This window comes from Otolemur garnettii, unplaced genomic scaffold (assembly GCF_000181295.1).
Source record: "Otolemur garnettii isolate 467f Iridium unplaced genomic scaffold, OtoGar3 scaffold00010, whole genome shotgun sequence".
In the NCBI taxonomy this organism is placed as follows: domain Eukaryota; kingdom Metazoa; phylum Chordata; class Mammalia; order Primates; family Galagidae; genus Otolemur; species Otolemur garnettii.
In genome coordinates, this window is record NW_003852405.1 from 3801308 (window position 1) to 3813753 (window position 12446).

A 12446-nucleotide genomic window follows, 5' to 3' on the forward strand; every position below is an offset into this window, starting at 1 on the left:
ATACAAAATTAGATATGAAATTGATTTTTTTTTTAATTTAGAAGGAGTCCAGCGAGGGACCCTGAAGTTTAATCTTCATTAGCTTAAATCTACCTCTGTACCAAGTTCAAAAATACTTGGGAAAGAAAAACAGATGTTTAGTAGATTCAAAGAAAAGGGAGGAAAGGAAGGAAGATACGAGGCAAGCGAACTCAGAAAGAGAGATAAAAAATTGAGAGCTGAAAGGGATTTAAGAAATAATCTTATTAAAGCATTTCATTTGACAGAAGGGGCATAAAGAGACACAAGTGCCGTGTCCAAGTCAATCCCTTTATAGGCAACAGTGGAGCCTGTGATTCCCTGTCCCTGTCTGAGACAGTGCGAAGCTGGTGCTGAGGAAATGAGCATGGGGATGCCTGAGCTTTACCAGGAGTTTCTGCAATATCCAGTTTACGTTTATAACAGTAACACTTCTCTGACTATAGAAATGCTGCTTCAGCCAGAGAGATGCGCCTGGAGTAAACCAAAGGCCGGTATGCCACCATGTGCTACTAAGATGAGAAGGGAGCTAGCCTTGTGGGTACTTGGAGATACTCTCTCTTTAACCAGCCTTCCCTGGCCCCCCGTTTATTTTCATGTTTGTTTTAAAGGTATTCTGCTACAATTAGAAGGGTAAGAACCTAGCAGAATTATTTAATGCAATAATGCAGTATTTTCTCCTTCTTTTAAAAAATTTTTTATTGACCACTGAAACCAAGTCAGCAGCAAAAGGGTTACATAGTTAAGCTTAAAGAATCAACGTGATGAAGATCTCAAAAATGAATACCTAGATCTTCAGAAGGAGATTAAGGCAGTGCTGAAAGCCATAACTCCTTCCAAGAATCAATGCAAGGTTCAGCAACTTTTCATCAGGAAGGAAGCAGAAGGGATAAGGATTTGGCATGCTTCAAATCAAGGGGAAAAAATATCACTGTTGTGATAGATGATTTGAAAATACCCATCGAGTAGGTGACTAGATCTTCTTATAGCCAGACAGAAGCCCCTGGGAGCCCTAACTCCAAAAGAACGTCTTTCAGCTGAAGAGGTAGGTAATGAGGGAGAAAACATTCCCCAGACTCATGGGTATTCCAGGGGCATTACTTCCACTGTCCTTCCAGCCTCAGCCCCTGGTTCAGCTGCGGTTGATGGGAGGTGTGGGGAGCTATCTCCTAGGAACTTGAAAGTGAGGGAAATAAGATTGCCTTCCCAGGAGTATGCTGTGAAATCATCAGAATGGTCCAAGCAGAGATAGCTAACGTCATGTTAGAGCAGCAGCAGGGCTAGAGCCTGAGCGTATGTGACAGACTTGACAAGAGGTGACATTAACCTGACTTTCTGTGTTAACGTAGCTGAGGAATAGAAGATCCAGCTGATCAAAACGTGGACGCCGTGAAAGGTGCACACTGAGACATCTGGTGGCTGTGCTGTCCCAGCATTGTCTCAGGAGGAAAGGGTGGTAACCTGTAAACTGCCAGACCTTCCGTGCCCTGTTGGCCCGAGGGAGGCTAACCTGGTGAATATGCACATGGCAGGAAGTTCCGGCCTGATGTCATTAACATTCAAGTCATCTAAATTTCCTGATCTCATGCTCATCAAGCAACCTTCTGATTATTATCTGGCTCTGCACATAGACTTAATTATAGGAAAGAGAATACACTGGTCATAAGGACTTGAATAATCTGAACACCGTAGCTGTTATTTCTTTTTTTTTTCTTTTTTTTTTTTTAGACAGAGCCTCAAGCTGTCCCCCCTGGGCAGAGTACCGTGGCATCTCAGCTCACAGCAACCTCCAACTCCTGGGCCCAAGCGAGTCTCCTGCCTCTGCCTCCCAAGTAGCTGGGACCACAGGCGCCCGCCACAATGCCCGGCCATTTTTTGGTTGCAGCCATCATTGTTGTTTTGGCGGGTCCGGGCTGGGGATTCGAACCCGCCACCCTAGGTGTACGTGGCTGGCGCCCTAGCCGGTTGAGCTATAGGTGCCCAGCCCGTAGCTGTTATTTCTATTGTGGATGAATAAACAGCTATTTGGCCACAATTATCTCCACACATAGCTGCCATCTCCAAGGGGAGAGTTTGCCGATCACATGGTCGATCTCAGTGCAAATACAATGACAAAGCAACTAAGTTCACTGCGGCTGACTGTGTGCCTCGTGCTGTACAAATGCCTGTGTGTTTTAATTCACTTAATTTTTATGACAACCCTATGGACTCAATAATCAGGCTGACTTTATAGATGGGAAAAACCCAAACCTATGGACTAACTTGCCCAAATTTCAGTTGAGAAGGAAATTTGAACTCAAAGGTCTGGGTTTGAGAGTTTGGGCCCAGAGCTACTACTCCATACTGTCTCTTGATTTAATGCAAGTCCTGCTCTCACCTCCAGTTCTCAAGTAAAGAAAAAAATTTGTGAAAATTGAATTTTTTTAATTTATTTTTTATTAGATCATAATTGTGTACATTAATTCTATCATAGGATACAGTGTGTTGCTTCCATATGCAGTTTGGAAAACTCTCATTATCCTATTAGGGTACATGTGAATTTTTTTTTTCAAAATACATCTGCAGTACAATCTAATGTGCTGCATGTGACAAAACTGGAATGCAACTGACATGAGGTTACAATTAATAGTCCTCCTCCCTCATCCCAGTTGGTGAGAATAATAATACATTTGTGGCAGAAATATTAAAATGTTGGATTAAGTGGTGAGGCCTAATAATTCTGCTATGAGTATTGTTGCATGTATGTGGATTGTATTATCTTCCAAAATCCTAAAAATGTTGAATTCTGAATCCAACCTGCTCCTGTGGCTTCAAATGAGGGACTGCAAACTGGTGACTATGCAGAAGCAGTTTGGTATTTTGGTTGTAGATCTTGGCCTACAAGCTTGGTCACACACTCAGGTCTTACTTGAGGAAGAATTTCTCTTGCTGGCCTAATAGAATTAGGATTCTAAGCCTAATAGTTAGAGCTTGACAGTGGTCAAGCCACCCAAGCAGTAAAGGCCACTTGGGAGGCCTGTGAAAACAAGCCAGGCAGCATGCCACCGCAGGGAGGTTGGAGGGGGCATTTGCATCAGTGAGTCTTCTTCCTATTGGACTTCCTCCAACATCTCAGATGGTCTCTCTCTGTAGGAGATAGCTCTGATGACCTGTGAAGGCTACCCCAGGATTATGAAAGGCCATATGCACATTAAAGGGGTATTAAGTCTACTTATCCACTTGCCAAAATAACTAATTCTACAAACACAAACAAAAGCCAAGAATAAAACATGGTCCTGCACCTAAATTGCTAATATTTTTGTTCTGTGATCAGACAGGCCTGAGTTTAAATCTTGGTCTATTGCACATTAGTTGCAGGGCCTTTGGAAGACTTAATCTTTCTGGGCCTATGTTTCCTTGTCGGCAAAATGGGGAGTGTAATAGCAAACAACTCACTGGGATGTTGTGAGGATTTAAGCCAATAAAGCCATAAATCTCCTTCATGAAATGTAAAAACCTCTAGTAAACTTAATAAATGGTAGCTGTCATTATCATTATAACTTTGGTTAAAGATAGTCAACTAATGACAAGTCCGTATGCATTGTCAAGATTCTGGAGAGAGGAGAGTAACTGATTTTGCACAGGAGAGTCTAGGTAGGCTTCACTGAGGGGTTGGTATTGAGGGGGAGTCTTGAAAAATGAGCAGAATTTCAACAGAGAGTGACAAGAAAGGTGCTTTGGGGAAAAGAAATGAATTTAGTATCTGACATCTTGACTTTGAGAGCTTTACAGACTGCTGAAAAAATCTGTCTAGATTCATTAGAAAGATTGAAGCCAGAATTGGTTGATTACCATTAAATCGATAATACTAAGAAGCAAAACCACAAGAATAGATTTGAATGTCAAGGAAAACACTGTAGATTGAGAACATAGGCAGGGGTGAAGAACATGCAGATTTAAAGGGGAAAGAAGAGGAGTTCTGAAAGGCAAGGAAACAAGAAGCCGAAATCTAGGAAGCAGGCAGGTTTGGAGAAGATGGACTTGTTCAGACAGATATGAAATTCGAGCCTAAATCTCCATGGAGAACAGAGATAGTCACTCAAGTGTAATACACATAATGCAACGTGTATGCCTTACAGTCAAGTTACACCTGCTTCAAATCCTCCCTCTCACTCTTCCTAGCTGTGCAAACCTTAAACAAGATACTTTTTCTTTGTAATCATAAGATTCTATGCATGTAAAATAAAAATAGTAGAATCTATCTTATAAGACTGTTGTGAGTTTAGAATGAACTAATATATATAAAGCACTTAGGAAACTGTCTGGATAATGACACCCAGATGTGTATACCTGGGAAAACATAAATGGGTCAATGCAAATTGAATAGCAGAGAAAATAACAGAACAGTCATCAAATTACTTTCTGTCACTCAGAGGAGGCCTAGATATTGTGTGGACGATTCAAGTTGGATTTCTGAACAAACAAATAATGTCACAGCTAGTAGGTAAGAGAAAAATAAAGGACTGAATACAGTTGAACTAGTTGGGTTTCCTATCTGTCTCCATGACTTTTGTATGACTAGACTGCAAGAAATGTTTAGACCAGCCTGTCCCCACCAAAAGTGTTTTATAGAAAGTTATTAAGCGTTCTATGAAATAAGTAAGACTTGTAAACATTGGGTAAGATAGGTTACTTACTGTAGGCCTTCTCAAATGTTTTTAATAACATCACGTGGCTATCTAAGAATCAGTATGGCATATAGCATTTTCCAAACATATTCAAACATAGAATTCTTTCAAGGTTAGTAGAACAGAGTTTGAGATGCAGATGTGTGGATATTATTTTATCTCGGCTGGAGTTATGATTCCTACAGAGTGTTCACTAAGGTCTTAGTATTGATATGTGGAAAAACAATATGTGTTATTCTGTAGGGATCAGAGTTTACAGAGTGTTACTTAATACTTTTATTAATGAGCCAGACCATGGGGGAGTCAAGAGAGCCACAATTAAGCGCAAAGTTGGACAGAGTTGCTGTTACTTAGAAGGCAGGCATGAAATCCAAAGGACATTCAAAATAGAACTCTATCAAAAATAGAACGAAGATCGACAGAAGAAGAAAGATGTCTTTTCTACAAAACATAAGCTTTGTAAGAAAAAAAGATTTCGGACACAAATGCATTGGCTTTAAAAGACCAAGAAAAACACACTGACTCTTGAATAAAAGCATGTGAATAAAAATATCACAAAAGTGATTACGTTAGCCTCTACCAAGTATATTGTAACAAAAAAAAGCCCGGGGAAACGTGGTGCATCTTGAAGACGGAGAGTTGGCCCTCTGTGCCCTTCTTTCTTGGATGTGCGTACTTCATCTGGAAGTGGCCTTGAGGTGCTCTGGATGCAGGTCCTCCAAAGCCTGATGACTCCCAGCAAGGTCCCATCCAGGGTGTCCCCGCGTGGTGGATAGAGTGTCTTCAGAGGAAGATGAAATAATTTCCTGTTATAATGAAGGCCTCCTGTTCTCTTGTTCAAACTTGGGATGGGCAGAAACTGATCATCCTATTCAAAAAATATCCTGGCAGCTTGAGAATCTGCTAAACGCAGTGATTATCCAACATGAGGGGCATTTCTCAGCTACTGAGGGGTAGATGGAGAAGGACCAGAGGCTGCAGATCCTCCTATTCTACTCAGCAGGTTGGGTATTTTTACATTAGGGTATGATAGATCCTCAATGTCACTCTTGGATAACTGACTTCTTTTTCAATTTCAGATTAATATGAGGGGACAAATGTTCAGGTAACACTGTTTTTGTTTGTAAGGTCAAGTTCATTTGTAGTTGAGCCCTTCACCCAGGGGGCCTGCTGAACACCCTGACATTGTGCACATTAGGTGAGATCCCACCAGTCACCCTTCCTCCTCCCTTTCCCCTCTCCCTCCTATTGAGTGAGGGAATAGTGAGTATATTCTATTCTTACTAGACTATACTTGTGTTTATCTTGTGTGTGGACATATAGTTATTTATATATTGGTTTCATATTAGTATTGACTATACTAGGTACTTACTTTTCCATTTTTGTGATGCTTTTTACTAAGAAGAATGTGTTTCAACTCCACCTAGGTAAACATAAAAGATGTAAAGTCTCCTTCCGATAATTAACTTTTAATGTACTAACTAGAGTCCTGTGAGTGAGTGTGTGTGTGCATGTATTTCTTTGTGTAAGGAAAAGTCAATAGGAAATAAGAATTATAAAAGTGCTGAAAGTGTGTGCTTGGCTCGAAACACCACCCCAGTGAATGGGAGGACTTCCAGGGAAGGCAAGCAGATAGGAGACATGAAAAAATCATCATATGAAAAATAAAGTTGCTGATGGTTAACTTGGAGAAGAAATAAAACTGGGGCCTATATGGATCTTTTACTACTTAAAAAGAAAAAAAAATGGTTAGAAATTAGGAGACACTCCACATTCAGGTTAAGAAATGTCTTTTTTTCTGCATAAAACAGTCCAACCATGGATAAGACTGTCTTATAAAATATCCTCAAAATAAAATTTGTGAACACTTATTTTGCGACAGGTGTTATGCCAGACACATGACATGAATTAGCACAGTCAATCCTCTCAAAAATCCCTGCGAGGTAAGAGCTGTTATTATTCTCACATTGCAGATGGGAAGCAGTGTGGGAAAGGTTGGCTTACTTCTTCAAGGTCACACAACTAGTGAACGGAGGAACTGGGACTTGATCCTCCAACTTGTGCACGAAGCTACTGCGTTGCTTACTTCCCTCCATAAATGTTTTAGAGCATAGTCTAATGTGTCAGAGATTTCATAGAAGGGGCTCTTTCTCTTGCAAGACTTTTCCATTGCAAGGCTGGACAACTGCAGATTACTTCTGAAATCTTTCTTCTAGCATCTGCCATTCTGAAACATTGGATTGAACTCCCTTGGCCACTGGGTCCATCTGTCACCTTCTTAGTTTAACAGGCATGAGGAAAAGGCCTAAGAAGTGTAGAGAAAGCCGGTAAAAACTAAGGAATCGGGGTGGCGCCTGTGGCTCAAAGGGGTAGGGTGCCAGCTCCATATGCCGGAGGTGGTGGGTTCAAACCCAGTCCCGGCCAAAGGAAAAAAAAAAAAACCCACAAAAACCAAGGAATAGAAGTACAACTGGATCTGCAAGGAAAATTGAAAGAGATTTTGTTCCTTTGACCAGGTAGTGACTTGGTGATCCTCACTATGTAAAGGTTAGGGATATGTAAGTCATTTCCATGGAGAATGTAACAAGAAATACATATCAGTCAGAAATGTTGGCTGGAATGAGACAGTCGCCTCCATGAAAATGTCCCACAGTGAACAAAGACTTTTAAGCCCGATTCTGGATTGAAGAATGGGGTCATGTTGGAACAGAAGCTGACGGCTTGAACAGCAGCTAACCCCAGCTGCCTCTGAGGTGGCCTGGGCAAGTTGGCCTGCCTAAGAATGAGCCAGAATGCCAGCCAGGCATTTGTAAACTTCCTTCTCTTCCTCAGCCTGTCCCACTGAAATCAACTGGAAACTGAAAAAGAAATCTGGACCATTTTCCCCTTGGAAAAGCTTTAAACTAAATTTGACAGCGGTGGACCCAGGAGATTTTAGGTAGCCAGCCATAGGGTATTGCAACAATAACCCCGAAAGATCCCTTTTGAATTCATGAGTCTCTGGCCCTTGACAATGGAGGGAAGGTCACAGAGTCTCTACTAATAAAACCGCCTTGAAAAATCAACATTTTTGCTCAACAGAGCTTTTAATGTATTAATTTTAGGAGCAAGAAGTCAGTCTTTTTCTTTAACACAGAAAGAAAGTGAATACTCTTAGAATAGAGGGAATTTTTTTTTAACCTTTTGAAGGATTTTTTTCCCTGCTTCATAGAAACTCTATCGTAATTTCATGCCCTGCACTTCATGGCTTGTTACCTGGCCCCATTACTCCTCCATTTAAGCTGATAAGGTCCTGGTTCCTCTGATACACATTTTTGGGTTTGGTTTCTCGCAGTTGCTTCTTTGAAGAGCCTGATAACATTCTTAGCCCTGCACGGAGCTGGTGGAGGCCGAAGCTCTCATTCTCCTGAACTCACGGTCCTGCAGCTTCCCTTAGTTCTCGCTGAATGGGTATATTCTAATCGCCTCCTTTCTCTACTTTTTAAAAAGGGCAAACTTTGGGCTTTTGCAGATGGCTAATTGGTCTATATCCATAGAATTGGGCAAATTATTTCAGAAATAATCATTTTGAGTAGGTCAGAGCCTATTTTCCTAGGAATAATCAGAGATGCGCATGAGTGGGAATGGGGTGTCTCAGGTGGTTTCTATAAACACTGTTAATGCCTGTGCTCTTTCACACGCTCACAAAAGTCCTTCTTAATGTGGTACCACAGGCCTGCAGTCACGTTCTTTACCCGAGAGTGACCTCTACTCACAGGACTCATTGCAGGCATGGCTCCACTGTGGAAGTTTGGAAAAAAGCCAATTATTTTACTGGGAAAAACCAGGGTCTGGCTAAAACTGGAGAGGGAAACATCTGGGTAAAGCATCTCCTGGTTTCCCCAGTATGGGAAATATAATTGAAAACATCCAAATAATTTTTGTAAGTTCTTTATGGCTGAAATTAATTTGGAGTTGAGTTTTTCAAGGCCCGTTTTAATAGCAAATTAACGAGGGGCAGAGAAAAAAATACATCCCTGTCTCAGATACTTAGAAAAAGTTGCTTCTGTGATTTCAAGAACCATCTCCCAACACACTGAACGTGAATGGTAGGAGACAGAATTTAACACATGATCCAGGTGCTAAAACAGGCTTCTCCGTGGCAAAATAGGGACTCAAACTTTAGATGCAGTTTGAAAAGGAATGAAACAAGTGTCAAGAGGGGGTAAAAATCACATTGCAAGTGAAATGCAGAGCGAGGGTCAGCTCATTGTGCACAGAATAAATACGGTGTTACCAGGCAAAGTTACTCACAGGTATTTGCAGTGCCTTTGGGGATGGGGAGATACGAGCCTGGACTCCACGGTCGGCCCTGATAATTCTTCTTGCATTTCCCACAGTCTGGACCCGTCGTGTTGTGCTCACATTCACATGTCAATTTGCTGTTGTCATACACACACACAGTGGCATGGAGATTACACTTGCACCTGGGCAGAAGAGAGACAAAGAGTTCATTATCAGTCAAGTTGGTGACCACTGAGGCCTTCCTGGTCTGACTCGTAGGGTTGTGGCTCAAACCGTGCAGTGCGTTAGTGATACCCAGAGGCGTCTGGTGGAGTGTAGATTTGCAGCCCCAGCCTTCAGAGTCTTTTCAGCAGGTGCCTTTTGGGATGGGGGTCGTTATAATACAGTCTGTCCTCACACTGTACTTTGAGAAAAACTACCAGTTTAGTGGGGGCCTGAAGCTCCCACAAAACAACGCTGCTCCAAAATCAAGGGTTTCAATGGGTACCCCAAAATACTGCCCCTGTGAGAGGTTTTCCTGTGATGTCATCAAATCTATGACAATTTCCTGTGGGTTTCCTCTGGGCTTAAAGAACAACGTTATCTTCTTTTTGCTTCAAATCATTAGGCCAATTCTTATTTGTTTAAAAAGAATGATAACCATTAAGACCATTTGCTATCCAGACTCATAAACTCAAGAGGCTATAATCAAGTGTTCTCATTTTCAGCTCTGAAATGACATTTCCCCAGATTGGAAGAGGCTTTCCACTGAGGCCTCTGTCTGACCTGAGAGGTGAGACAGTAATCCTCAGATACATCACTCACTGAAAATCAGGTAATCACAAAGGTCTCTCAGAAACAGGCCAAACTACTTTAATAAAAGATGGTACAAAATAATAATAAAAAAAAGCCCTTTGTGTGGCAGGGGCTTGAAGTCATTAGCAAAGCCTGTGCCTTTGCTGCCTGTGAATAAAGCCGTGATATATGAGAGGTAACGACAGAATGTGCAATTTCCACAAAAATGCATCCCCATATCCGAACTTTTTGACTATACGATTGCAAAGCCCAACTTCTTATTTGTTGAGGCAGCAGGTTATAAATTGCGACACACCAAGCAGGGGTCACATCCTCTGGAAAGGGAAGACCTAAGTTGACAGAATGACCATGACCTGAGGTCGGAATAACATATGTGAGGAGAGATGTGTCCATCGCAGGAGGTTACCGGGGCACCCCTGATAAAATACCAAGATAGGTCGGAGTCGTGCGTGTGTGTTAAAGCCAACTGGTCTCTGCCAGGAACTCGGGCAAAAAGATAGAAATTCAAATTTCACAAAGACAAAGAAATCTTGTGTTTTGTTTTATTTGATTTGCTTTTGGAGCTGACATCAGGAACTGGGAAAAATAACAGAATACCCTTTTTTAGGTAGGAAGATGAGATTCTTTAGCAACTGATGGTGGCTTCTCTGATGTCTGTATACCAATGGCTAGGTTTCTCTTCTGGCACTGATGATCTGATCGGAGCACTCAGCCACACTTACAACAAGGAAGAAAAGGAATGGCTAAGACTCTTACTGGAAGATACTGGGATTTCTTCTCACTAAAAGGTGTAGCCCCTAAAGCAATGACCATCTACTCAAAACTCTCCAGGGAACCCAAGCCTCAAGTTCCATAGGCATCTACGACACACATAGGACTTTTAGCTACACTCTGCCTTCTATACACTTAAAATCAGCTGGAAGGTTACTATTTAAACAATACCCGTTCAACTGAAACACATAAATGTCGTCTTTGAAAATTAACATTTGTACATTCTCTTAACAAGGTAAGAGAAAAATAATTCAGTTAAACAGTGTTTAATTATGAACTAGGCTCTGTAACAGCCTCCCACATGCAAGGAATTACTTAGGCTAGGTTGCTTATTAAAAGATCTCTCTCCTTCCAACATTGGCACCTCTATTTAGGGATGTGTTTATATATAGGAAGATGTTTGAAACCTAAGTGATAGAAGCACCAGCTTATATTGATTTAGCACCATATCTGGTGTTAAAAATTCCAAATGAGGAAATGAACACTGTGACCCCAAAGAATATGCCAGCTTCATGTGTGAAGGCTGAGGATGCAAGTAGTCATTGTAAATTGGGTTCTATAGCTTGTGCCTGGTGATACTTTCATACTTTTATAGGCAATGTCCATTGTAATGGTATTATATTAGCAGAGAAAATATTCTTTGGATAACAAAAAGAGGCAGAAAGAGAATAGATGAATGTTTAGTCTCATTTCCCCCTGATTTCTTCTAATTAATGGATCACTCTCACCAGTCCAAAAGCTTATCAATTATTCAGGGCTCAACTGGATTCCTTCTCTGGATTCTATTCTGATCACATTCAGGGCTCAACTCAATTCCTTCCCTGGATTCTATTCTGACCACTTTCAGGGCTCAACTCAATTCCTTCCCTGGATTCTATTCTGACCACGTTCAGAGCTCCAATCAAGTCCTTCCCTGGACTCTATTCTCCTCATTAGATACCCTGAGCTCTGAGCTCTACTTCGGACTTTCTTAAATGCTTCTGTGGGTTTGGTTGGTTAACTGCTATTTAAGGCTCTTGGTGCTTTTCGATTCTATATTCATTGTGAAAGTCTCTCCCATCTTCTACCTGGCACCTGGTCTTTTTCTGCAGACACCTCCTTAGCACTCTCGTTTCCATTCCTGACTTTCTATCTCCGTTTCTCCCCTGTCACTCACTCACTCTCTCCAATTGACCACAGCCTCTCTTGCTAAGACCACAGTGACCTCCCCATTGAAAATCTAGGGGACGCTTTTCCTTGCCTGACTTGACCTGTTCGGGATATTGATTCAGAACCACTCCCTTTCATCTGACACTTATATTCCTGCTAGATACCCAAGGTCATTTGCAGGCCCCTCTTCTGCTTGTTTTTCATCTGTGCTGTTGTCTGAATTTTGACCCAGAACAGTCAAGACACTCTCCCTGGACACACTTCAGTTTCTCTCTGTGGTCCTTGACTTCTTACAGAGCTATTGACCTTTCAAGGCAAGTTTGTATTACCTCCTCCTCCCCCAATAAACACATATAAAACAAGCTCAAATCTGAAAACATTTCAGGGGATTTGGAGATTGTCTGTTATGCGTGGGGGCCCATAGAACTCCCTCCCCTCACAGTAGTGAGGAGTATCTGGTCAACGGCTGGGTAAGTCTGGAATCTGTTCCTCCATCACGGATCTCTCTCCTGGGCTTCAGATTTATTCATCAAAAAGCCTCCTGGACACATCAAAAGCAATATGCCCAGAGCTGAATTCTCTGCTTTCCCTCCTCCCTTACTCCTGTATTTTTTATCTCAGTGAATGGTGCTACCTTCCATTCAGTTGGCCGAGAAGGATTCTTTCCTCTCCGTCTCCTACCTCATCTAATCCGCATTACTCAGTCTCTCACCAAGTCCTCAGAATCCTCTTCTTGGTTATCTCTCTTGGTTATCACTGTTA

The 12446-nt window shown here is 41.7% G+C and overlaps 1 protein-coding gene and 1 long non-coding RNA gene across 5 annotated transcripts in view; one reads left to right on the plus strand and one right to left on the minus strand.

Annotated features, from left to right (window-relative positions):
* NTNG1 (netrin G1) overlaps window positions 1-12446 on the minus strand; it is a 334904-nt gene that overhangs the window by 82171 nt on the left and 240287 nt on the right. For all 4 annotated transcript variants that reach the window (XM_023509790.1, XM_003784092.2, XM_003784094.3 and 1 more), the window contains one exon: window positions 8979-9151. In XM_023509790.1, coding sequence (XP_023365558.1) covers window positions 8979-9151 — 173 coding nt within the window. The remainder of the gene's footprint in view (window positions 1-8978; window positions 9152-12446) is intronic.
* Window positions 1-12446, plus strand: part of LOC111723288 — a 49842-nt gene that overhangs the window by 34569 nt on the left and 2827 nt on the right. The gene's annotated exons all lie outside the window — the stretch shown is intronic.